Genomic DNA, 26910 nt, shown 5'->3' with positions numbered 1-26910 from the left:
CCAGGATCCCAGTGGATGCTAAAATCCTGAGATGCTCAAGTTGTTAATTGAGCATTTAGTTGTTATACTCTGTCATTTATGAATAGCAACAGGAAATAGTTTGTACACATTCAGTTAAAGCAGTTATTTTTCTGAATATTTTCAATCTGAGATCGGTTGAATCTGTGGATGTGTAACACAAGGATACAGATGACTAACTTGTATAGGCACTGTGACTTATAGCAGATTCTTAAGAACTTTTTTTTTTTTGATAATTGCAAATTTATTTCTATTGAACAATAACTTCCCTTTTCCTTGGTGCCTAGGCAACCACCATTCCCTTCTCTGCTTTTGAGTTTAAGCAACTTAGATGCCTCATGTCAGTGTAATCATGCATTGTTTGTTCTGTGACTGACTTATTTCACGTGGTATAATATCCTCAAAGTTCATCCACATTATTACATATAGTAAAATTTCCTGCATTTTAAAGCCTGAATATTCCATTGTATGCATATACTACATTTTCTTATTTCACTTATCTGTTGATCATCATTTAGGTTGGTTCTATATCTTCGCTATTGTTGAGTAGTGTTACAATCAACATGGGAATGACAGTGTCTCTTGAAGATCCTAATTTCAAGCCAATCCCCACAAACAAAAGGCTTAATGTTTCCTCTGATATGCATATGTTAATTCACAACAGTGAGGATGTGCTATGGAAGAACAGAATTACTTAAGATTAGGTAGAGGGGAGTAAAGGGAGGGGAGAGGGTATGAGGGTAGGAAGGATGTAGAATGAATCAGACATTATATCCCTATGTACATATATAACTATAAGACCCCCTGGGATTCTACATCATGTATAACCAGAAGAATGAGAAATTATGCTCCATTATATATGATGTATCAAAATATATTCTACTGTCCTGTATAACTAATTAGAATAAATTAAAAGATCCTGATTTAAATTCTTTTGGATAAATAATTGATGGATCCTAAAACATGTAAGCTAGCATCTCATTGTGGTTTTGATTTGCCTTTCTTAGTAGTTAGTGATATTGAACATCTCTTAATACCAGTTGGTCATTTGTATTTCTTCTTTAGAGAAACTTCTATTCAAGACTTTTGGCTATTTTAAAAAAATGGACTATTACTCCTATTTTCATTTTACTATTTCATTACAGAAGTCCTTGCATATTTTAAATATTAATCCCTTATTAGATATATGGTTTGCAAATATTTACTCCCATTCTAGAGGTTGCCTTTTCACTCTTTTGATTGTTGCCTTTGATGTACAGAAGCTTTTAATTAGATTAAGTCCTATTTATCTATTTTTGTTTTTGTTGCCATGTCCAATAAATCCTTACAAAAATCAATATTATATTCTCCCATGATTCTTTTTGGAATTCTACAATTCCATGTCTTACATTTAAATCTTTAATATATTTTAATTGATATTTGTGTATAATATAAAATAAGCATCTAATTTAGTTTTTTTGTATATAGATATTCAGTTTTTTTATATAGAGATGTTCAATGCATCCAATGCTATATGTTGAAGAAATTATTATTTCCCCTTTGTGTATTCCTCACAACCTTCTCAAATATACATAGATTTATTTTGGGACTGTCTGCTCTGTTCTACTGATCTATATGTATATTTTATTAATATATATTTGTAATTTACTTTGAAATAAGGTGGTGGTATGATGCTCCCATCTTTGTCATTCTTAATCAAAATTGTTTTGGCTATTTGGGATCATTTTTAGTTTCATATAAACTTTCGGAATTTCAGTCTATTCCTGTAAAAATGATGACAGATTTTGACTGGGATTGTGTTGAATCTTTAAATAGTATGAATATTTTGATGATACTAAATTTTTCAATTCATGAACATGGTATATCTTTCCATTTATTTGTGCCATCTTTAACTTGACTCATCACACTTTATAATTTCCAGTAAATAAGTATTTATATTGTAAGTATAAGTTGAACCTCATTGCATAAGCTGTTCCTAAATATTTTATTCTTTTCCGTGTATTGTAAATGTAATTCCTCCATTAATTTTCTTTTCAGTTTGTTCATAGTTAGTGTATAGAAAGGCAACAATTTTTGTGTTACTTTTGTTTTGTAAAATTTTTAACAAGCTTATTTATTTATTATAATAGATTTTTGTGGAGTCTTCAGGATGTTCTACATACAAAATTTATGTCCTCTGCAAATTTTTATTTCAGATGTTTTATTTTTCTTTTCCAATTTGAATACTATTTTTTTTCTTTCTTCTGTTTTTTTAGGCTAATTGTTCTGTTTAGGTCTTTTAGTACTATGTTGAGAGTGGGCATCTTTGCCTTGCTCCTGATCTTAGAAAAACAAACAAGCAAACAAACAAAAATGAATATTTTGTTGGCCTTAGACTTCATTATAGTGAGGTAAATTCCTTCTGTTCCTAGTTTGTTGAAAGTTTTTGCATAGAAGTATTCAATTTTGTTAAATACTTTTTCTCCATCTATTGCTATGACCTATATTTTTATCCTTTATTTTGTTAATGTAGAGTATCTATTATTTGATTTTTGTATGTTCAACAATTCTCATATCCCAGAGATAAAACCCACTTGGTTGTGCTGTATTACCATTTTACTAAATTATTGAATTTTGTTCATAATTTTTGCATCTTTATTTGCCAGGAATATTAGACAAGAAGTTTTCTTTAATTGCAGTATCTTTGTCTTTGGCATTAGGGTAATGCAAGCCTTACATTATTTGTTTGGAAATGCTCCCTCCTTTTCACTGTAATGAAGTATTTCAGAAGAACTAACTTTAATTTTTCTTCAAATGTTTGATGGAATTTAACAGTGAATTAAGTTAATATGTATACTACCACATTTATTTTTAAAGGGACAAGAAGTGTTTTGAAAAAAGAGGAAAGAAATATTTAGAGTCAAAAATGAAGAAAAGCTGGGTGTGTTGGTGTGCATATGTAGTCCTATCTATTTATTTGGGAGCTTGAGGCAGGAGGATCACTTGAGCCTAGGAATTTGAGCCTAGGAATCTGAGCAACATAGTAAGATCCCACCCCCACTCCCCATCTTGGAAATAAACAAAGCAAATAAAAAACCAGTAGAAGGACATGGATAATCTGAATTGGAAGTTATCTCTAGGGCTGACTGAATTTCTCTAAAATTATTCTAGTTGTAGCACTCTCTTGTGAGTCCTATTCTTTATTCTAAGACAGTGGCAGTAATATGCACATGGTAGTTATAACTCAACCACTTGTGTTGGCTTTGTAACCTCTCATATTTACATGGCTTTAAAAGTCGTGGTATGATACTAAACTCAAAGTCATCTAGTTATCCAAATAAATAAAAACTGGAACTCTAAGAAATAATAATATTTTGAGACCCATATTCACATATTTGAGTAAAAGACCTACAAAAGAAATGAAAATTTAGATAAATTTATTTAAACAATTTATTTAGACAATTAATTGTGGGGTTGTGGTCTCAGATGTATGACACTAGTTATAAAAAAGTAAGAATAAACTTTGTTGTGAAAAAGAGAACTTTCTGATATTGCTCATTGAATCATCAATTTGTGTGTTCAGGTGAAGAAGAAGAAGAAAAGCTACCTAGAAGAGAGAGTTTGAGACCAAAGAGGAAACGGACCAGAGATGTTATCAATGAGGATGACCCAATACCTGAACCAGAGGATGAAGAAACAAGGAAGGCAAGAGAAAAAGAAAGAAGGAGGAGGTTGAAAAGAGGAGCGTAAGTTAGTCCTGATATATAACTGAAAGCATTAGTGATTAAAAAGCACCTGACACTGGAGGAAGACCACTCCTTTTAGGTGGTCTTAAAGCTGGTAATTAAAACTAATTTTAGAAAGATAGGCTTAAACTGATCCTGCCATTTTATTTCACTTAATCAAACAGATTTTAATAATTGAAATAAATTTGAAAATGAAGATATACTAAAAATGGACTATGAGAAATTACTTTATGAAAGATTCAAGTTGTCATAGGTCATTAGAATTTATAATGAAGAAGATATTTGAAAATTATCCCATTAATTGTATACATTGTTATCTAAGTTAAGTAGAAAACTCCTAAGGAGTGAGTCAAATAACTTTACCTTATAGAGAAGGGGTTGCATACTATAGCTAAATGTAGTCCAAAAGCTAAGAATGTTTTTTTTATAGTTTTAAAGGCATAATTAATAATAATAAAAAAGCAGAAAAGAATATGGGACAGAATTATATGTATTAGTCAAAGCATAACATATTAACAACTTGGATATTGACAGAAAGAAATTGTGTTGGCCTCTGTTATAGAGGATTGATGTTATCATTTCATTGTTTAATATAGCCCAACATCTTTAATTCCAACATTTTAGTGAATGCTGATTTTGTAAAGAGTAATATATTTAAAGCTATTTATAAAAAAATTCAAGATAATTATTTACTTTTCTTGGTGTTATGGTTTGGATTTTGAATGTTCCCCAAATCTCATGGTCCTCAATGTAGCAATATTCAGAGGGGGAGCTTTGGGGGGAGTGATTGGATCATGAAGGATGAAGTGATTGGACCAGTGGATGAAGTCATTGATAACTAAATGGATGACTGGAAGGAACTATAGGCAGGTAGGGCATGGTTGAAGGATGTAGTTCCTTGGGGGCATGCTGTGGAAGGATATTCTTATACCTGGCTCCATTCTCTCTGTGCTTCATAGCTGCCATGAACCGAGCAGCTTTCCTTTGCCACACCCTTCCACCATGATGTTCTGATGCACCTCAGTCCAAAATAATGGAGTGGTGAACTGAAATCTCTGAAATCATGAGTCAAAATAAACCTTTCCTCCTCTAAGTTGTTTTTTTTTTTTATTTATTTGTCACAGCAATTAAAAGCTGACTAGTACCCTTGTCTTTCTAGAAATTTTCAGTTGGCAGGTAGGAAGGGAAAGTATGCCCATAAAACACTTCCATGATAGAAAATCAGATCCCTTGGAAAGGATTAAAGGGTCCTGCCAACCTAGTTGCTACACAAAGGCAATAGGGCTGTGTGAATCATAATAGGCAGTAGAATTCAGATATGCTTTGGACTTAAAATGATGAAAAACTTTCTCAGATATCCTCCCAAGACACTCCAGTGTCTTATATTATAACTCTACTATATTACTCCTCATAAATAATGGCTGTGAAATGTAACCGTCTAAAAATTGTGGTAGAGAAGCTTAGCATTAATAGACCATTTTTGCTTTTAGAACAAAAGCAACCCCACCCAATTCTACTTTGTTGTAGTTTAAATTTTTACATGTCCCTTCTCCTATCTTCTTTTTTTCCCTTACTTCTCCCCGAACTCCACCACGTCTTCTCTGAGTACTAATACATCACTTGCTTTAAACTTGAATCTGATACTTTTATTTGTATTTTCTTTTCAAGAAGCTTTTCTCCTTGCAAAAATAAATTGTAATGCAATTTTAAGTTCCTCATATTACGATTGTTAATACTATTATTACACAGAAATATGTCATATTAGCAAAGTCTATGCTTTCAGACAGTGATAGTTCACTGAAAAAAGCATCATTAACAAATATATGCATGATTCCAGCTATGTTTCAGAATTTGCTTTTCCTTTTTATTTATACCCATGAAAAATTCCTTCTAAAAAGGTAAGCTGGGTGGGAATTTCTTAGCTTTTCTAATGTGCTTAGGAACCTCATGTCAAATGCTCTACCTCTAGGAAATAGAGCCACATGAGTCAGCTGAATCTTGTTGCTATGCCAATGTCTCTTTAGCTAGTCCCACTCTATCTATCTTGATTTTAAAAAGCCCACAATGACTCATATGTGCCTCCCTTGCCTCCCTATCTTCCCATTCCTCCACATAGCCGAGCTTTGTTTCCATAGATTTTGCAAATTATATTATTATTGCCACAATCTGTATTTATTCCAAATAGTATCATCAGTTATTTATGATTACTGATAGTTCTGATCAATATTTTAGGGTCTATTTTCTATTGTTTATTTTAAAGGTAAGAATCTTTTTTTTAAATAAAATTTATTAGCAAATATATTTTGAAGAAAATTAGTAGGCAAATCAGGGCACATTTATTTAGGTTAATTAATTCAGGGTCTTTTTTATTTAAATGTTCAAGTAATGCCTTAGAGAATTTCTCTTGCACTGACAAAACATTTTAAACCAACTAAAACTAAGGTTGTGAAACTAACTATCTTTAGAGACAGTTAAAAAATACTGCCTTGTTAGACATTTTGGAGTATTTCTAATAATATTACATACTTTTCCTGACCCAGTTTTAAGAGAATAAGTAATATATTTATAGTAGAGAGAAATTTAGCATATTATGTCTTCTTTTTCCTAACAAAGGTTGTTTAATCAAACTTAAGATAGAGAGCCTTTCTTGCATAGATTAGCCCTATATTTTAGAAGATGAAACATGTAGGCTAGATCTTCTTCATATGATTAGCCCTTTCTTTGAGTGGTTCCTAGAGAAGAAGTTTCTCTATAATGTTGGTGAGAGTAATATTTTAATTACTTGCATATTCGAAGGTAACTTATCTTTCAGCCATGGTACCCTGAAGCACAGCATGCTCCTCCTGACATCAATCAACACTTAACAACAAAGACTTTTTAAAAATATACCTGTCTGGGATCATTTAGTACAGGAATAAATGTCTTTCCACACATATTAATCTTTCAGGGCATTGTTATATTTTAGTGCACTTTGATTCAGGATGATAACTCAAAATCATCCAAGAAAGTTTTAAACACATACATTTATTCAATAAATATTTATCTAGCTCCATAAATTCATAATGCAACAAAAAGAGGCCACTTCAACACATATTATTTTGAAATAATTTTATATGCCAAAGAAGTATAAAACAAGCGGTGTGGAGTCTTAGAGAAGTAAAAACCATTCTCACAAGGATAATCAGAAGAGAGGCTACTAAAGATACTTCCTATGATTTTTAAAGGAATAAGAATTTATAAGAATTTGGATAGGCTAAGCATATAAAACATTAATGTTAGAAGGTTTCTATTAAATGGTTCTGAAAAGTGGCATATGTAGAAATATGATTTGGCACCGTGGTAAATCTACATATTAAATAGCTTATTGTCTTATTCTTTGATGATGTTGAATTAAATAAGATGCTGTTTTATATATGATTCTTACTGGAAGCTTGGCAATGTAAAGTTTTAAGTGTTTACATGAAAATATCATGAACTTTTTTGGAAAGGTAAGAAAGCTAAGAGCTTAAAATATCAAATAATAAAATTATTAAGGTTAAAGCTCTTTTTCTTTTCTAATATACTCTATTATTGATAGTTTCTTGAAATTTTACTTTTTTCTAGTTTTATTTGTTTTTAGTAAAACACTTATCTGTTTAATTTTGATGTAAATACATCTATAGGGTGATGATTTCAATTATTCTTATTAAAACATATTTTTCCCTCCTAAGATAAACCAGCCTACATATGATTCTAATTGGCAAACAAGGAAGATACAAAGAACTATGAATGTAGGTGTAGTAAAAAAATATTAAATATTTTATGGCTTGGTTATTTAAATTGTTTAAAATACAAATTATGAATAGGAGGTATTATTTTAGAGGGTTAATACAAATTTTTGTTTTTATAAACAAAAATTGAATAATTTAAAAACTATGGATTGGTAGCAAAGAAAGAAAGGATTGCATAGTCATTTTCTAGGGTGGGCGGTAAAACTATGGTTATGTCCTCTTGTGTTATGATTAATAATTTAAAAATAGATTTATCATATTCCCACTGTCTGATCATGAGTTTTGTGAACAACTAAGCGTGCCTCTGAGTAACACTGAATAATCTATAATTTTTTATCAGTCTGGGTCTAGCGAGGAGAGATATGTCAACAACTAATTGAACAGAGAGCTTAAGAGTTAGGAGTTATAAATAAAATAATTTTTAATTAGCCTACTGAAAAGGCAAAAAGAGAACTAGAGTATGGTGGTAGCAACTACAGGAAGCAACAGCCAGTCAAGGGATGAAAGAACAATGGAAAAACTGAAATGAAAATTTGGAAGTATAGTGAGGGACCTAGGGTGCTAACCCCCAGGAGATGAAGACCTCTGCAGAGGGGCCTAAGCTCAGAGGACTGGTCCCTGTGGGAAAGGTGGTGAAATGGATTCTGCTATAGTTGGCACAACTGGCATACTAGACTTACCTGCAGCTGTGGAAAGCCCCTTCAGTTCCTGGAGTGGAGGAGGAAGTGTTACCCAAGGAACAGACAGGAAGTAGCCCTGGAAGCCACAGGAAGCAGCTGGAAAAGACGGAGTCACTTCTTAGTATCTCCTGTCTAAGTATAAAATTGAGCCAGGTGCTAAAGCAAAAATGTTATTTACAGTCCCAACCCCATTATCACAATAGTAAATATAAAAGGTTATGTTGGCATTGAGACAGTAGCTTCATAACTGAAACAATCTATGACCAAAAAAATTTATTTCTACAATATAGTGTTATATTCCTCCATTGGAAATCATGTCACTCATGTTTAGATTTTCTTTTCTTCAATTTCTGGACCCTATGAGGTTTTTGTAATACTAAGAACACAGAAAAGAAACATTTCATTTGCTTGGTGAGAAACTAAATTTCTTTGAAAGTGTCTTCAAAGGATTTGCTTCCACCAAATATATTTTAAAAGTTGAATTTTATCAATTGAGGTTTTGAGTTTAATTAACAGATTAGGTTGCCTTTGACAGATTTTTATTCTTCCCTATTGCAATTTTTCCCTCATTTTCTTGAGACAGGGTTAACTTAAAAAAATTGAAGGCATTTCAAATACATCTCCACCTCTAATTTTTAAATTTTTGTTGAAAAATAAAGTTTTAAAATCCGGATGTAAAATTGGGGAGGAAAGGTATATAGGGAACAGAGAGGAGCGGGAAATATCCTTATAGATCAGGAACCTTATAGATCTATCCTTTCCATAGATTTTTCTAGTTCTGACAACCCAAAGCTGTAGATATAAAAGAAGAGTTTATTCTCAGGACATCAGCATGTCAACACTATTGTTTAAAGTCATGAGAATCCCAGTCACCTGCAACAGTGTTCAGATGTGGGTTGTAATGCTTATGGGTCTTAGCACTGTCTCCAGATGAGTTAAAAAAAAGCGGGGGTGGGGGAGGCTAAGCATCTGATATTAGTCTTTGTAAGTGTAAAAGTCAAGCAAAGCCTATCTTATGTTTTTTTTCTTTCCTTTATAGGGAAGAAGAAGAGGAAATTGATGCAGAGGAATTGGAAAGACTGAAGGCAGAGTTAGATGAAAAGAGACAAATAATTGCGACCGTTAAATGCAAACCTTGGAAGATGGAGAAGAAAATTGAAGTTCTCAAGTATGTTGCTACTTTTCATATGTATAAACACTTTCCCTGTTATTGTTTTCCTAAATCCCTCTTTATTACCTATATGTTATAGATACTGTTATATATATATATATATATATATATATATATATATATATATATATATATATATAATGTATGACACTTATATATTGCTTATAGTCATATATACATATGTAATATATATGCACACATTATATATATATATGTGTTTGTGTACATATGTATATACATGCATACATACACACATATGTCCCATATCATAAGAGAGACTGGGCTAATAATTATAAATTTAGAGCAATTATAAGCAAATTCATTGTTTAGAGTCTTTTAATGTCTGTGGCCACATTTATTCCTTAATTTGAAGTTTTCTTAGTTTAATACATTGATTACCATCCCCTGAAAGAGATAATATATTTGAATTTTACAAGTGTGTGCAGTTGTGTGCTCTTGTTTCTCTGCAGGTTCCTGGACTCAAATGATCTTTTCATGTTACAGCTCTGATGAAAGGAGAGGGAGGATGCTAAGCCAACAGAACAGTAAATAGGATTCCAATTAAGGGTTATGCTAATAGCTATTCCCTGGTAACACATCAGTGACCCAATTTCAGTCTTAATTGACTGCTGATATGGTTGCAAACATACTCAGAGCACACAGATTCGTAAACTTCTCACATGCAAAAATCAAAGGAGTCTACCTTTCTGGGGGATGGGAGCAGATTCTCCCTTGAGAATCATACTATATTCCCTGGCCTGGATAGTTGGTGGAGATGCGATGTGCAGAAGAGAATGTGTTTATGTTGACAGCTATGTTTCCATCTCTATCATTTTTCCACAAACCATTTTTGGTTAATTTTCAAAACTACCCTCTCCCCAGTCTATTTCACTAATAATGCTGTTAAAATGATAGTATACTATTATTGTCTCTGGTGATGTATAAAAGAACTGAAGTAGGTATCAGTAAAATTCACATCTGTCCTTGACTCTGCTTAAACTTGTGTGTTATTTAAGGAAATCATTTAACTTCCCATAGTCTCAGTTATCTCATATACAAAACAGCAAAAAATTAAAAAATAAATAAATAAATAAATAAATAAATAAATAAATAAATAAAACAGAAACAAACTTGAAGATATGCTAGATCTAACCTCTGCTATCTATGTCCTGGTATCTAATCATAATAATATTTGTAGTCATAATATTATAGCTTTCTTTTATTTTGTGGAATAAGGTTTTTTAAGTTCCAAATAATAGTCTCCCAGGAAAACTTTTGCAACATCGCACAATTGTCTGGGAACTCCATGTGCACACATACACATCCATCATGATTGAAGGCAGTGGTTAATAGCAGTCTTTGTTTCATGATATACTAGTCATGTATGTGTGTGTGTGTGTGTGTGCACATGCATGTGTGTATGTTTGTACATTAAAATAATTTTCATTTAATGAAGTAATAATGATGCTAATTTATAGGTTTAGAAGCATCCTTACTTGGCAAAATGGAAATTTGGCAGCCCTATACTCCCCGTAAAATATATTTGGAGATATTAATGCCCCCTAAAATCCCAAATATATTCTGAAATAGTAATGATGCAAAAGTCACAGGTAACTATGTATACAAAGTGATAAAGTTGTAAAATTATAATATTTTAAGGTTTCAAAGCATAAAATTGAGGAAGAACATCAAAGAGTGTCTCCCCTTGTAGAAATACCTATCCCCAACTCTCCTGTATTTATCTCCCATGTAGGACAGTAGAGTAGATACAGGCTTCAAAGTTGAGTTTAATCTCAGAACATCCACTCAATGGATGTGCCAAATTGGATGAGATGTGTAGTTCCTCTGACCTCAGGTTTCTTATGAAATTGCATTTGCAAGGTTGTAGGAAATATAAAGTGGGGTAATTCACATGAAACATTTAGAATGGTTCCAGAACACAGCACCTGGCTGGGAAACCCAATTATAATTATTATTTCTTCTAAGAATAGACTTAATGATGCCTTGTTACTTGCAGTATGGCAGGAGAGATAGAGAGGGTTTGGAATCTCACAGGGCTAGGTAGGAGCAGGCTTAGCCACAGGCAGACCTGGGGGCATGGAGACATGTTGGTTGTAGTCTGCATTAATTATCAGATTTTGAGGTCCCAACAAAAGGAAAGAAAGAGCATCTTGATAATTTAGCAGAATCCAGGGCCAGACCTCTTAGATCTTCCAAAACATACCCTCAGGGTAATCTTATGGCAGATTCTATGTTCTGGTGTCCTGGGCTGGAGTCCAGAAATTAAAGAGTTTTTAAAAATATGGATAAATAGAAATTGACATGAAAGAAGAATAACACAAGACTCTAGCACTAGAATAGAGGTTGAAAATGGAAGTCAACAGCTGAATCAATGACGTAGGTATTTTTTATTTGGCCCACATACTTTTTTAGTCTAACTTTTAATTGTGGGAGATTTTACATTTGAAAAACTCACAAGTTCAGTTTCTCATCGACAAGTGGAAGATTGGTTCCCACATTACTACATTACTACAACAGCTGGGACTAAGCAAGGACTACCCCCTATGAATAAGATATTCACTCACTCTTCAGTTTGCAGAGTTCCCAAGGCGTCCACATCACTTGTTTATTCTGTTGATTGGACCTTGTAGGCATTTGAATTTGTTGCCTTCCACGAGGGTATCTGGGGAGCAAGCTAGGCATGCTACCAAGATAGTGAGTCACAACAACAAAGCCAAAGTCATCGGTTTGCAGAATGGAAGTGCACATTTAAGCCCAGAGAAAAAACCACTGAGGCTGCTCACCTGTCAGCAAGGCTCACTGTCTTCTGATGCTTCCTCATGGCCAGGAGTGGTTTTTAATTTGTGGCTTCCCACCTCTGCAAAGGGTTGCTAATATTCACAGCCAGCCTGATTCTCTTGGTGTCAGCCTCATTGGTGATCAAGCTGTTGGTGTGAAGTACTGGACTTGTCTTCCTTTGTGTGTTTTTGAATGCTGTTTTGAGCATTGGAATCCCTTATGGATTCCAGTCATTTCATAGCATTTGGGGGGAAGATGGGGCGAGGTGAGGGGTTGGTCCTCTTTCCCAGTGTTGCTAAGGCACGGGGTGGTGAGGGGGGTCAGCTAGCTTTCCCTTCACCCTTTGTTTCTTTCAGAGAAATCTACCCTGAGAGTTTTTCTAAGAATTATTATGATTCTCAGAATTAGCTTCCAGTTTGATTCTGCTGATTCCATGACATCTAAGACACCAGGCTCAATATTATTGGAACAGAGGTTTTTATCACAGGTTTGGATCTGTATCTTAGTTCCAAGACTTATCTTCTGGACTCTGAAACGCTTGTGAAACTTCTAAAATAGATTTTAAATAGGGTCAGAGTTTCAAGGAGGTATATAGAATAAAGCTACAGGGAAGCTTCAGCTGTGATTCTGAGGATGCTATGGGAGATTCAGGAATTGCTTCCACATTTTTCAAGAACAGACACCACTATAAACAGGAATGTCCTCAGGGATCAAGGTAATAAAATGGTTAATGTAAGTAGTTACACTGTTCCACACATACATGCAGCCTTAAACCTTGTAAATGAGAATCTCTGGGTGGAGGGGGGCAGCTGTGCTGGCCCCAAATATGTATTTTTATTTTTTATTCTAAAAGTCACTGCAAAAGGTGAGGACTTAGAACCACTGTCTTCCATGCTGAGAACAGAAAACATTCTGCTGTTCTTTGGGCAATTTACTAAACAGATCAGATGTGTGCTGACAGGGGTGGGAAAAAGGGAAATAGTAGTTCTGCTTCCACTTACCTGAATGTCAATTTCAATTTTTAAATTAGTTATTTCACTTAAACATATCTATCAATGAAAATATTAAGTATATTCTGCTTTTTTTGTTGTTGTTCATAGGCTTGAGGATAACTAGATCTTTCCTACCTGTGAAATGTGGCAGCTCTAACTTGGTGGCAGCCACCAAAGCTGACATAAAACACTTGGGTGGAAAATAACTGGTCTACTTATTACTCTCCTGAAACCTAAAACCTTTAACTATATCAGAACATTATGTGTAGTAAATTAAAAGCCCTTATGACTAAACCTAAATAAACAACCACCTGATTTTGTTACAGTAGAATAGGTTTAGTCCTGAAAATGAAGAAAATTGATTGTGATTTCAGAGCTACTTCCGACTTCACCTTTTGAACCCCAGTTTGTTTGTTTATAAAGTGAAGAGTTTATATTATGGCCTATAATTTTCTTTTTTTTTTAAATTTTTTATTGTGGGTTGTTCAAAACATTACAAATTTCTTGACATATCATATTCCACACTTTGATTCAAGTGGGTTATGAACTCCCACCTTCACCCCATACACAGATTGCAGAATCACATCAGTTACACATCCATTGATTTACAAATTGCCATACTAGTGTCTGTTGTGCTCCGCTGCCTTTCCCATCCTCCACCCTCCCCCCTCCCCACCTCTCCCCTCCCCTCCACTCCTCTCTCTCTACCCCCTCCACTGTATAACCCTGAGGGTCTCCTTCCATTACCATGCAATTTCCCTTCTCTCTCCCTTTCCCTCCCACCTCTCATCCCTGTTAAATGTTAATCTTCTTCTCCTGCTCTTCGTCCCTACTATGTTCTTAGTTACTCTCCTTATATCAAAGAAGACATTTGGCATTTGTTTTTTAGGGATTGGCTAGCTTCACTTAGCATAATCTGCTCTAATGCCATCCATTTCCCTGTAAATTCTATGATTTTGTCATTTTTTAATGCAGAGTAATACTCCATTGTGTATAAATGCCACATTTTTTTTATCCATTCGTCTATTGAAGGGCATCTAGGTTGGTTCCACAGTCTTGCTATTGTGAACTGTGCTGCTATGAACATCGATGTAGCAGTGTACCTGTAGCATGCTGTTTTTAGGTCTTTAGGGAATAGACCAAGAAGGGGAATAGCTGGGTCAAATGGTGGCTCCATTCCCAGCTTTCCAAGAAATCTCCATACTGCTTTCCAAATTGGCTGCACCAATCTGCAGTCCCACCAGCAATGTACAAGTGTACCTTTTGCCCCACATCCTCGCCAGCACTTGTTGTTGTTTGACTTCCTAATGGCTGCCAATCTTACTGGAGTGAGATGGTATCTTAGGGTGGTTTTGATTTGCATTTCTCTGACAGCTAGAGATGTTGAGCATTTTTTCATGTACTTGTTGATTGACTGTATGTCCTCCTCTGAGAAGTGTCTGTTCAGGTCCTTGGCCCATTTGTTGATTGGGTTGTTTGTTCTCTTATTGTCTAATTTTTTGAGTTCTTTGTATACTCTGGATATTAGGGCTCTATCTGAAGTGTGAGGAGTAAAGATTTGTTCCCAGGGTGTAGGCTCCCTATTTACCTCTCTTATTGTTTCTTTTGCTGAGAAAAAACTTTTTAGTTTGAGTAAGTCCCATTTGTTGATTCTAGTTATTAACTTTTGTGCTATGCGTGTCCTATTGAGGAATTTGGAGCCCGACCCCACAGTATGTAGATCGTAGCCAACTTTTTCTTCTATCAGACGGCGCGTCTCTGATTTGATATCAAGCTCCTTGATCCATTTTGAATTCACTTTTGTGCATGGCGAGAGAAAGGGATTCAGTTTCATTTTGTTGCATATGGATTTCCAGTTTTCCCAGCACCATTTGTTGAAGATGCTATCCTTCCTCCATTGCATGCTTTTAGCCCCTTTATCAAATATAAGATAGTTGTAGTTTTGTGGATTGGTTTCTGTGTCCTCTATTCTGTACCATTGGTCCACCCGCCTGTTTTGGTACCAGTACCATGCTGTTTTTGTTACTATTGCTCTGTAGTATAGTTTGAAGTCTGGTATCGCTATACCGCCTGATTCACACTTCCTGCTTAGCATTGTTTTTGCTATTCTGGGTCTTTTATTTTTCCATATGAATTTCATGATTGCTTTCTCTATTTCTACAAGAAATGCCGTTGGGATTTTGATTGGCATTGCATTAAACCTATAGAGAACTTTTGGTAATATCGCCATTTTGATGATGTTAGTTCTGCCTATCCATGAACAGGGTATATTTTTCCATCTTCTAAGATCTTCTTCTATTTCTCTCTTTAGGGTTCTGTAGTTTTCATTGTATAAGTCTTTCACCTCTTTTGTTAGGTTGATTCCAAGTATTTTATTTTTTTTTGAAGATATTTTGAATGGAGTGGTTTTCCTCATTTCCATTTCAGAGGATTTGTCGCTGATATACAGGAATGCCTTTGATTTATGCATGTTGATTTTATATCCTGCCACTTTGCTGAATTCATTTATTAGCTCTAATAGTTTCTTTGTAGAGCCTTTTGGGTCTGCTAGGTATAGAATCATATCATCTGCAAATAGTGATAATTTAAGTTCTTCTTTTCCTATTTTTATGCCTTTAATTTCTTTCGTCTGTCTAATTGCTCTGGCCAGTGTTTCGAGAACTATGTTGAACAGAAGTGGAGAGAGAGGGCATCCCTGTCTTGTTCCAGATTTTAGAGGGAATGCCTTCAGTTTTTCTCCATTCAGAATGATGCTAGCCTGAGGCTTAGCATAGATTGCTTTTACAATATTGAGGTATGTTCCTGTTATCCCCAGTTTTTCTAGAGTTTTGAACATAAAGGGATGCTGTACTTTGTCGAATGCTTTTTCCGCATCTATCGAGATGATCATATGGTTCTTATTTTTAAGTCTATTGATGTGGCGAATAACATTTATTGATTTCCGTATATTGAACCAGCCTTGCATCCCAGGGATGAATCCTACTTGATCATGGTGTACAATTTTTTTGATATGTTTTTGTATCCGATTCACCAGAATTTTATTGAGGATTTTTGCATCTAGGTTCATTAGAGATATTGGTCTGTAGTTTTCTTTCTTTGAAGTGTCTTTGTCTGGTTTAGGTATCAGGGTGATGTTGGCCTCATAGAATGAATTTGGAAGTTATCCCTCCTTTTCTATTTCCTGAAGTAGCTTGAAAAGTATTGGTATTAGTTCTTTTTTAAAGGTTTTGTAAAACTCTGCTCTATACCCATCCGGACCTGGGCTTTTCTTAGTTGGTAGTCTTTTTATGGTTTCTTCTATTTCCTCAATTGATATTGGTCTGTTTAGGTTTTCTATATCCTCCTGACTCAATCTGGGCAGATCATATGACTTAAGAAATTTATCTATGCCTTCACTATCTTCTAATTTATTGGAGTATAAGGATTCAAAATAGTTTTTGATTATCTTCTGTATTTCTGAAGTGTCTGTTGTGATATTGCCTTTTTCATCCTGTATGCTAGTAATTTGAGTTCTCTCTCTTCTTCTCTTCGCTAGCATCGCTAAGGGTCTGTCGATTTTGTTTATTTTTTCAAAGAAACAACTTTTAGTTTTGTCAATTTTTTCAATTGTTTCTTTTGTTTCGATTTCATTAATTTCAGCTCTGATTTTAATGATTTCTTGCCTTCTACTTCTTTTGCTGTTGTTTTGCTCTTCTTTTTCAAGGATTTTGAGATGAAGTATGAGATCATTTATTTGTTGTTTTTTTCTTTTTTTAAGGAATGAACTCCAAGCAATGAATTTTCCTCTTAGAACTGCTTTCAATGTGTCCCATAGATTCCGATATGTTGTGTCTGTGTTTTCATTTATCTCTAAGAATTTTTTAATTTCCTTCTTGATGTCTTCTATAACCCATTGATCATTCAGTAACCTATTGTTCATTCTCCAAGTGATGTATGCTTTTTCCTTCCTTCTTTTATCGTTGATTTTTAGTTTCATTCCATTATGATCAGATAAGATGCATGGTATTATCTCTACTCCTTTATATTGTCTAAGAGTTGCCCTGTGACATAATATATGATCTATTTTTGAGAAGGATCCATGTGCTGCTGAGAAAAAAAGTGTAACTGCTTGATGTTGGGTGGTATACTCTATATATGTCAATTAGGTCTAGGTTATTAATAGTGTTATTGAGTTCTATAGTTTCCTTATTCAACTTTTGTTTGGAAGATCTGTCCAGTGGCGAGAGAGGTGTGTTGAAGTCTCCCTTGATTATGGTATGGTGGTCTATTAGACTCTTGAACTTGAGAAGAGTTTGTTTGACGAACATAGCTGCACCATTGTTTGGGGCATAAATATTTATGATTGTTATGTCTTGTTGGTGTATGGTTCCCTTAAGCAATATGTAGTGTCCCTCTTTATCCCTTTTGATTAACTTTGGCTTGAAATCTATTTTATTTGATATGAGTATGGACACTCCTGCTTGTTTCCGAAGTCCATATGAGTGATATGATTTTTCCTAACCTTTCACCTTCAGCCTATGTATGTCTTTTCCTATCAAATGCGTCTCCTGTAGGCAGCATATTGTTGGGTCTTGTTTTGTGATCCATTCTACTAGCCTGTGTCTCTTAATTGGTGAGTTTAAGCCATTAACATTTAGGGTTATTATTGAGATATGGGTTGTTCTTCCAGCCATATTTGTTTATTTCTGTTACTAAACATGGTTTGTTTTCCTCTTTGATTATTCCCCCCCCCTTTACTGTCCTACCTCCCACTGTTGGTTTTCATTGTTATTTTCCATTTCCTCTTCCTGTAATGCTTTGGCGAGGATGTTTTGAAGAGATGGTTTTCTAGCTGCAAATTCTTTAAACTTTTGTTTATCGTGGAAGGTTTTAATTTCTTCTTCCATCCTGAAGCTTAATTTCGCTGGATACACAATTCTTGGTTGGAACCCATTTTCTTTCAGTGTTTGAAATATGTTATTCCAGGATCTTCTAGCTTTCAGAGTCTGTGTTGAAAGATCAGCTGTTATCCTGATTGGCTTACCCCTAAATGTAATCTGCTTCCTTTCTCTTGTAGCTTTTAAAATTCTCTCCTTATTCTGTATGTTGGGCATCTTCATTATAATGTGTCTAGGTGTGGATCTCTTATGCTTTTGCACATTCGGCGTCCTGTAGGCTTCTAGGATTTGGGATTCTGTCTCATTCTTCAAGTCTGGGAAGTTTTCTTGCATTATTTCATTGAATAGACTGCTCATTCCTTTGGTTTGGAGCTCTGTACCTTCCTGTATCCCAATGACTCTTAAGTTTGGTCTCTTAATGTTATCCCATATTTCTTGGATGTTCTGCTCATGGTTTCTTAACAGTCTTGCTGAGCTGTCTATGTTCTTTTCAAGTTGAAATACTTTGTCTTCATTGTCTGATGTTCTATCTTCTAAGTGTTCTACTCTGCTGGTAGTATTCTCCATTGAGTTTTTAAGTTGGTTTATTGCTTCCTGCATTTCTAGGATTTCTGTTTGTTTGTTTTTTATAACCTCTATCTCCCTGTATAGTTGATCCTTTGCTTCCTGGATTTGTTTGCGTAATTCGTTGTCGAAGTGATCTTTCATTGTCTGATTTTGCTGTTTAATGTCTTCCTTGATACTCCAGATCATCTGAAGCATGTATATCCTGAATCCTTTATCTGACATTCCATCTGCTGCAGGTGTTACCTCTTCTAAAGTTGCGTTGACCTGCATTGCTTGTGGTCCTTTCTTTCCTTGTCTTTTCATACTGCTTGCGTATCTTTCCTGCAGGTGCGGGCGGCGGCTCTGCTCTCTCCTTTTTCCAATTGGGGTGTCGTGGCTACCACGTCGGCAGGTCACTGGGCCTCTTCTGGGAGCTGGCGGCGGCTCTGTTCTGCCCCTACTCCAATTGGGGTGACGAGTGTACCACGCCAGCAGGCCACCGGGCCTGATCCGCCGGTTGGTTGCAGGTTTGCCTACCCTGCAGGCACGGGCGGCGGCTCTACTTTGCCCCTACTCCAAATGGGGTGATGTGTCTGTCGTACCGGCAGGCCACTGGGCCTGTCCCGCTGGTCGGTCGCAGATCTGCCCACCTTTCAGGCACGGGTGGAGGCTCTGCTCTGCCCCTACTCCAATTGGGGTGTCGTGACTACCCCGCCTGCAGGACGCTGGGCCTGTTCCTGACACGGGCGGCGACTCTGCTCTGCCACTACTCCAATTAGGGTGGTGTTTGTACCACGCCGGCAGGCTCCTGGGCCTGATCCGCCGGTCTGTTGTAGGTCTGCCTACCTTGGAGGCGCGGGCGGCGGATCTGCCCTGCCCCTCCTACCACGCCTGCGGACCCATGGGCCTGATCTGCAGGTTGATCACTGGTCTGCTCACCCTGCGGGCATGGGTGGCGGTTCCGCTCCGCCCCCACTCCAATTGGGGTCACGTGACCACCACACCGGCAGGGCCTGATCCGGGCGTGGGAGAAGGATCTGCTCTGCCCCTACTCCAGTTGGGGTGACGTGTGTACCACACTGGCAGGCCACTGGGCCTGACCCGCCAGGCTGTCACAGGTCTGTTTACCTTGCAAGCGCGAACGGCGGCTCTGCCCTGCCCCTCCTACCGCGCCCATGTACCACTGGGTCGCGGGTCTGCCCACCTTGCGGGTGCGGGTGGCGGCTCCGCTCCGCCCCCTCTCCAATTGGGGTCACGTGGTCACCACGCTGGTGAGCCACTGGGCCTGCTCCGGGCGCTGGCGGCGGCCCGGCTCCTCCCCTCTGGCTCGACGACAAATTGAGGAGACTCGGGTGACTGTGCCTCAACCCCCCTACCAGGAGACCAACTGCTTATGTCACCGCTGGTATTGATGAAGTTCTCTCCTCCGCCGCTTTCTGCTGACATCAGATCTCTGCCATGTTGGTATCCTATGCGAATGGCAGCATTTCGTTCCCCTTGCCGGGCAACCAAAGCACTGGGTGAGTCCTGACCGGCCCTCAGCAGGACCCAGACTGAGAAGCAGTTTCCGCGGGCTCCTAGTCCCAGGCCAGGGAAGTTCTGGGAGCCGGAACTCGGCCGCTCCGTGCTCGGTGTAAGCTCCTATAAGTGTAAGCTCCAAGAAGCAGTCCCCGCGGGCTCAGTTCCGGGAGCTGGAATTCGGCTGCTTAGTGCTTGGTGTATGCTCTGATAGGAGCAGGGTCCAAGAAGCAGCCTCCGCAGGCTCCGCAGCCCTGGGCCAGGGCGGTTCTGGGACGGTTCCGGGAGCCGGAACTCGGCCGCCCCGCGCTTGGTGTTCGCTCCGATAAGATCAGGTTCTAAGAAGCACCCAGGCGCTGAAACCTAGCAATCTGTCTGCAAGCCGCAGGCGAATTGCAGCCTGAAATTACCTGTTCTATGGCTGAATGAGCTGCGGTCAGTCGAAAACAGGGATGGTGACGTCAGTTTACCAACATGGTGGCTGCTGGCCTCCTCTGTGTCCTGACCGGTGTGGAGAACCGAGATGGACCGCTTCCTTCCCCCGTCTCGAACCCAGAATTTAGCCCTGAGTACGGTGCTTGCGCGGCTGGCAGAAACTGCAGCGCTGTAACCCTGCGTCGCTATCCCAGCGCGCGCTGCAGACTCTAGCCGCAGGGCGATTTGCTGAATAAGCAGTGTTACCCTCCGTGCAACAAACCTCTCGCGTTTGAGTCCCCGTAGCCGATCCTTGTGCGATGGAAATCCTTCCTCCAGGTTCCGGAGCACCCCACTATTGCTGGAAATTCCTAACAAGATATCCTTTAGCCGTCCTGACTTGTCATACTCCCACACAGTGAAGCAGCACACAGGGGCAATGCACTCCCCTCGCCGCCATCTTCCTTCTCCATGGCCTATAATTTTCAACCTGTTATCCTCAGTAGTCAGGTGGTTTGGTAGGATCAGTTCAGTGCCAGGTGGGCAGAGTTATGAGGGAGGACCACTTGGCCACATGGCAATTTCCACCAGAACAGACTTGTCTACATTCTATATAAGATACTCTGTTTCAGTCAGCTTTTTTGCTGCTATGACTGAAAGAACAATTGTAGAGGAGGAAGTTCAGAGGTCTCAGTCCATAGACAGTAGGCTCCATTCTTCAGGGCTTAAAGAGATGCAGAACATCATGGTGGAAGAGTGTGGTAAGGGGAAGCAGCTCATACGATAATCAGAAAGCAGATCTCCACTTACCATATACAAATATATACCCCAAAGGCCCCCCCCCACCTCTCCTGCCTTCAGTTACCACTCAATAAATCCCATCAGGTGATTAATACACTGATTGGGTTAAGGATCTCATAACCCAGTCATCTCTTCCTTGAAGCTTCTTGCATTTTCTCACATGTGAGCTTTGGGGGAACACCTCACATCTAAACCATAATACTTCCATATAAAACATTTATTTAAAAAAGGAGTACTTCCATGGCAACTAAAAAACAACACTGAGTTGGATATTTTGAAATGTTGATTTTAGGAAGAAGTCAGTTCTGACATTTCACGGGTCCATAGATTAAGGTATAGTACTCCAACTATGCTTTTTCATGAAATTGGCTCTTATACATATATAGACTGTTTTAATTTCTTGTAGCACCCTGAGTCAGTGTTTCTGGGAGTTGTCCGTTGGCTGACTATGCCTGGTGATTTATTAATGAGACGCCCAGTAAAGCCAAGAAACTTACCCTTAGGACTTCACTTACACTTAACAGGTGCTTGAAACTGTCAGTGAGCCATTAAGGTAACATTCCTCCTTATTCTGTCTCTGTTCATCTGGTAGTACTTTTTTTGTTTTAAATCTAATTTTGTTTTATTTTTTGGTAGGGGGAACTAATATATTTCTAGAAAAGTGAGAACAAACCACTGTTGATTTCCTCTGCTGGAGTCATCTGGGAGAACTTTGGGGAAACTATTTTCTCAGCTCCCATCCTTACCCCCTTCCTCACTAGCTTTCTTGGAACTTGAGATTTTCATGAGCAATAATCATGGTTTATATGCTAGTTCACGAAGGCCTTTCTTTCATTTGACATAGTGAAGGAATAAAAGATTCCACTCAAGAGGACTTTTAAATATGAGTACACACTAACACATACTTCAATGGTCTTGAGTTCTTTTTTAAATAATAGCTCAACTTAAATGTAGGTCTTCAGTTCTTGCACAACACGTTATCTAGGATACAGGGATTTATTTATTTATTTATTCACCAAAAGAAGGGAGAATCTGTAGACAGTTAATGAATCTGAATTTTGTTCATCAAAATGTAACATTAACATTCAATTTTTCAACTACTTAATAAGTTCATACACAGTGTTAAGCAGTATGCTGTGGGCATGTTTCTTAGCTTCTTCAACTTCAATGACCTCACTCTATGTAAGGATAAAAATAGCACTACTCCATAGAGTTACTGAAAGGATTAAATCAGTCAATAGACATAAAGCACTTAAAATAGTGCATGGCACATAGTAATCATTGAATGCATGTTACTTATTATTTTACTTTCACAATTCCACTTATTACTCTCGATTCTAATTCAAGAAAGATATTATTATTCTGACTTTACATATAAGGAAACTGAATCTCTGAGAGGATAAGTAACTCTTTATTGCCAGATAACTAACAAGTGATGGAGCTTTGATTTGAACTTGGCTGGTGGAAAATTGCTGTGATGCAATTTGCTGGTACATCAACAGACAAGCTCTCCCAGAAGTCAGAGATCTAAAAAGCTTCAAGAACAAATTACAAATGCTCGAGAATCACATGGTTTATGAAGATCATTTAAAACACAGTGAGAAATGAGAGGAAAGAAAGGGATCAATTAGCAGGATGCAGATAGAGTGGCTTTAGAGTCGGGCCATAAGCAACAGAATCTCAATGCTCTATCCTGAGTTTGGCAATGTCATTTTGTCCGGTCACTGCAATCCTGCTGTTAATGCTGCTAAAAGGACTGAGGTTCCAGAGGGGCAGACAGAATGAATATGACCTGGGCAAAGGATAGGCACTTGCTGTATTGGAATGACGTGGGAAAAGTACACCTGACCATAATGATAGCTTGTCAGTTGACCTGTTATAGTGCTATGGGTTGTATCTGTATTTCTTGGACAGAGCACATGTGAGAAGAATAGAATCAGATGGAATGAGTCCACTGAGTGGTGAGGTTAGTGGAGACAGGTATTCATTCCCAAAGAGGCAGGATCATGACTTTGTCCTTCCATCCTTTTCTAATGATAATATTCTTACTAGTCATATTTTGTGTTTTGTCTTTCTTTGGTATGTGTTACAGGTTACCAACCTGTACAAATTATATCAATTATATCTGTATATCATATGCTACCTATTTATTTATTAGTTATGTTTAACACATCCTGTTTTAGGAACAGCTGCATAATTTGCAGAACCTAGTGAAAAATGTAAATGTGGGATCTCCTTTTCAAAAATAATTTAAAACTTCAATTATTAACAATTTCAAGATAGCCATGGCAGAGACTTAGTTTGAGTACAGGGCTCTTCTAAGTGCATGGTCCCAACAGCATAAGTCACAGTCCCATGAAATTGACCTTGCCTATGAGTTTTACCTAAACTTGAATTCCAACTTCCTTTCTAAATTGACTTCTCAGTTATTGATGATGGTGACCATGAGGTCTTAGAGATAAAATCATCTCTGTGTGTGTGTGTTGTGTCTACTGTGTATCGGATCTTATACTAATAGATGTTCACACATTAACTCCTTTATTCCTTATAAGAACATGTAAAATAGAAAATAATCCCCTTTTAAAGACAAGAAAACTGAGATTGACAGAGATAAAGTGGCTGCACACAGCCCAAACTGTTTACGTGAGGATTAAAATCCAGGTAACTACATATCCAAAACTTCCTACTTTTTCTATTGTGCCACACTACTCATTTTAACCACATTTCCCAATAAAATAGTCCTAATATTCTCTAGGAATGCTAGGTATATTTTAGGTCTTCTTTCCAGTCTCCTCTTCACTTTTTTGACATCTTGTGCTTCTTGCAGGCTTTAGAGCCTTCAACTGCCCTTAGAGCTCCTTTCTCTGCTAATTCCTATAGAAATAAGACTCAAAAAGACTCTTATTATTCATTTGATTCTCTTGTTTTCTGCATTTTATTACATATTTTGAATTACAAATCTTCCTTTCAGAAGAGATTTTGAGCTTCTCAGAACGTGAAAGGTATCTTATTGTTCTTAATTTTCTCAAAACCTAACATAGCATCCCATGTATCGTAAGCATTAATGTTTCCTGTGTGGGGATGATAATGTTGATGGAGATTTTTGTTGTTGTTGTTGCTGGACACTAACTTGCAGGGCATGAGAACCATGAACATGAAGGGAATGTTTAAAGGGCCTGGATGACTAAGTGAATACAGGACAAGGAATGTCCTAGTTCAAATGCCCTGATTTATAGTATTTGCCAATTTCTATGGTGTAAATCCTTCCATTATGAACAATTTCAAACTACCAGCAGTTTAATAGTAGTTTAAGAAATTCCTGAAAGTTTAATGATCAGTGGGTTTTGAGAGCCAGTATGAATCAGCTCCAGTATCCCTTTGGGATATGTGTCCTTTGATTAACCAAGTTTATGCTAAAGGAAACTAATCAGGAACAAATGAGAGTAGGGACTAACGTAAGAATTGATCGTTATTTAGTCTGTAATCAACAATAAAATGCTCGAATTACAGCTGCCTATAAGAAAGACAAATATTATTCTGTAACTTCAGGATTCCATATAAAGGTTGAAAGTGTATTAGTGACTTCTTATTCTATTTTTTTTAATCTAAATACCTGGCAAAATATTTTTTTCATTTTATATTCTAAAAATTTCTCCCAAATTTTTAGCATCCATAGAGTTTGTCTTATTTTTTTTTTGTCTCCTCCTCTTCCTCTACTTTTTTTTTTTTTTAATTCACCTTAAATAGGAGAACATTTTATTCAAGATAAATCAATTCTTGGTTGAGGTCAACAATCGCTCAACACTCATGTTAGAGCTCATCTGTCACAATAATCTGACTCATTATTCTCATTGCATTGGAATGAGTCTTTTCAGTTAATAACCAGTCTTCATATTACATACTTCTATTAAGCAAGAACAATGTCCCAGGAAATTGTCTGTTACAAGAGTTAGCCTTTCATACATGCTATATTGCTGTGAGTATTTAGCAAATTATTGTGGTTAATTCTTTTTGATCTGCCTTGTTTTATTTAGCTTACATATTTATTTTAGCTTTTAAAATTATCTTAACCATGAACAGATGAAACAGCAGAATCATTATTTATGAATATTTGAAAAAGTCTTTCTTGAATATTCAGTACATACTATCAACTACAGGAAGACTTGTATGTGAGAAACAGTTCCCAGTTCTTTTGTGAAACATCTAAATATCCATTTTATAAACACTGAAAGAGAAACACTTAGTAGGTTTATTTTCAAATTTAAGATTATAATGAACATTTTACAAATGAATAAAACACTTTGGAGTTATTAAACTTTCCTCAAAAAAGAGTAATATAGAGAATGTATTTGTCCCTGCCCCTGAATTTTGATATGTTGCAGCCCTAATTCCAAGTGGGATATTATTTAAATTTATTCCCTGTACGTTTAGATGAAGTCATGAAGGTAGCCTTATAAGAACATGGATGTGAGATATCTGTCACTCAGCCACATGAGGATGCTGCAAGTAGGCATTATATGCATAATAGAATGAGGTTCAAGGGACAATAACAATATTAGTATTTTTCCCTATTGTAAAGCAAGTTTGGGGAATTTAATTTTTTTTAAATTTTAATTTGTTATATGACAACAGAATGCATTAAAATTTATATTACACACATAGAGCACAATTTTTTATATCTCTCATTGTACACAAAGTAGAGTCACAGCCTTCGTGACTTCATACATGTACTTAGAGTAATGAGAACCATCACATTCCACCGTCTTTCCTACCCCTTGCTCCCTCCCTTCCTCTCCCTCCCCTTTCCTCCTTTGCCCTATCTAGAGTTCATTTAATCCTCCCATCTCCACCCCCCAAACACAGCATATTATGAATCAGCTTCCTTAAATCAGAGAAATCATTTGGCATTTGTTTTTTTGGAGATTGGCTAATTTCACTTAGCATTATATTCTCCAGCTCCATCCATTTACCTGTAAATGCCATGATTTTATTCTCTTTTAATGCTGAATAATATTCCATTGTGTATATACACCACATTTTCTTTATCCATTCATCTACTGAAGGGCATATAGGTTAGTTCCACAGTTTATCTCTTGTTAATTGTGTTGCTATAAACATTGATGTGGCTGTGTCCCTGTAGTATGCTGTTTTTAAGTACTTTGGGTATAGGTGAGGAGTGGGATAGCTGGGTCAAATGGTGGTTTGATTCCCAGTTTTCCAAGGAATCTCCATACTGCTTTCCATATTGGCTGCACCAATTTGCAGTCTCACCAGCAATGTATGAGTGTACCTTGTTTCCCCAAATCCTCGCTAACACTTATTGTTGTTTGTATTCTTAATAGCTGCCATTCTGACTGGAGTGAGATGAAATTTTAGAAGAGTTTTGATTTGCATTTCTCTAATTGTTAGAGATGTTGAATATTTTTTCGTATATTTATTGATTGATTGTATATCTTCTTCTGAGAAGTGTCTGTTCAGTTCCTTGAACCATTTATTGATTGGGTTATTTGTTTTTTTGGTGTTAAGATTTCTGAGATCTTTATATATTCTAGAGATTAGTGCTCTAATATTAAGAATCAATAAGTGAGATGTATTTAAA

The 26910-nt window shown here is 36.8% G+C and overlaps 1 protein-coding gene across 1 annotated transcript in view; it reads left to right on the top strand.

Annotated features, from left to right (window-relative positions):
- The window catches only part of Tmc1 (transmembrane channel like 1), a 186377-nt gene that overhangs the window by 54143 nt on the left and 105324 nt on the right, over positions 1–26910 (top strand). The window contains exons 3-4 of the mRNA XM_071600427.1: positions 3581–3743; positions 9233–9361. Of these exons, the coding sequence (XP_071456528.1) occupies positions 3581–3743; positions 9233–9361 (292 nt within the window). The remainder of the gene's footprint in view (positions 1–3580; positions 3744–9232; positions 9362–26910) is intronic.

This window comes from Marmota flaviventris, chromosome 13 (assembly GCF_047511675.1).
Source record: "Marmota flaviventris isolate mMarFla1 chromosome 13, mMarFla1.hap1, whole genome shotgun sequence".
Taxonomy (NCBI): Eukaryota; Metazoa; Chordata; class Mammalia; order Rodentia; family Sciuridae; genus Marmota; species Marmota flaviventris.
The sequence above is the reverse complement of the archived record's forward strand: the minus strand, read 5'-3'. Positions and strand labels throughout refer to the sequence as shown.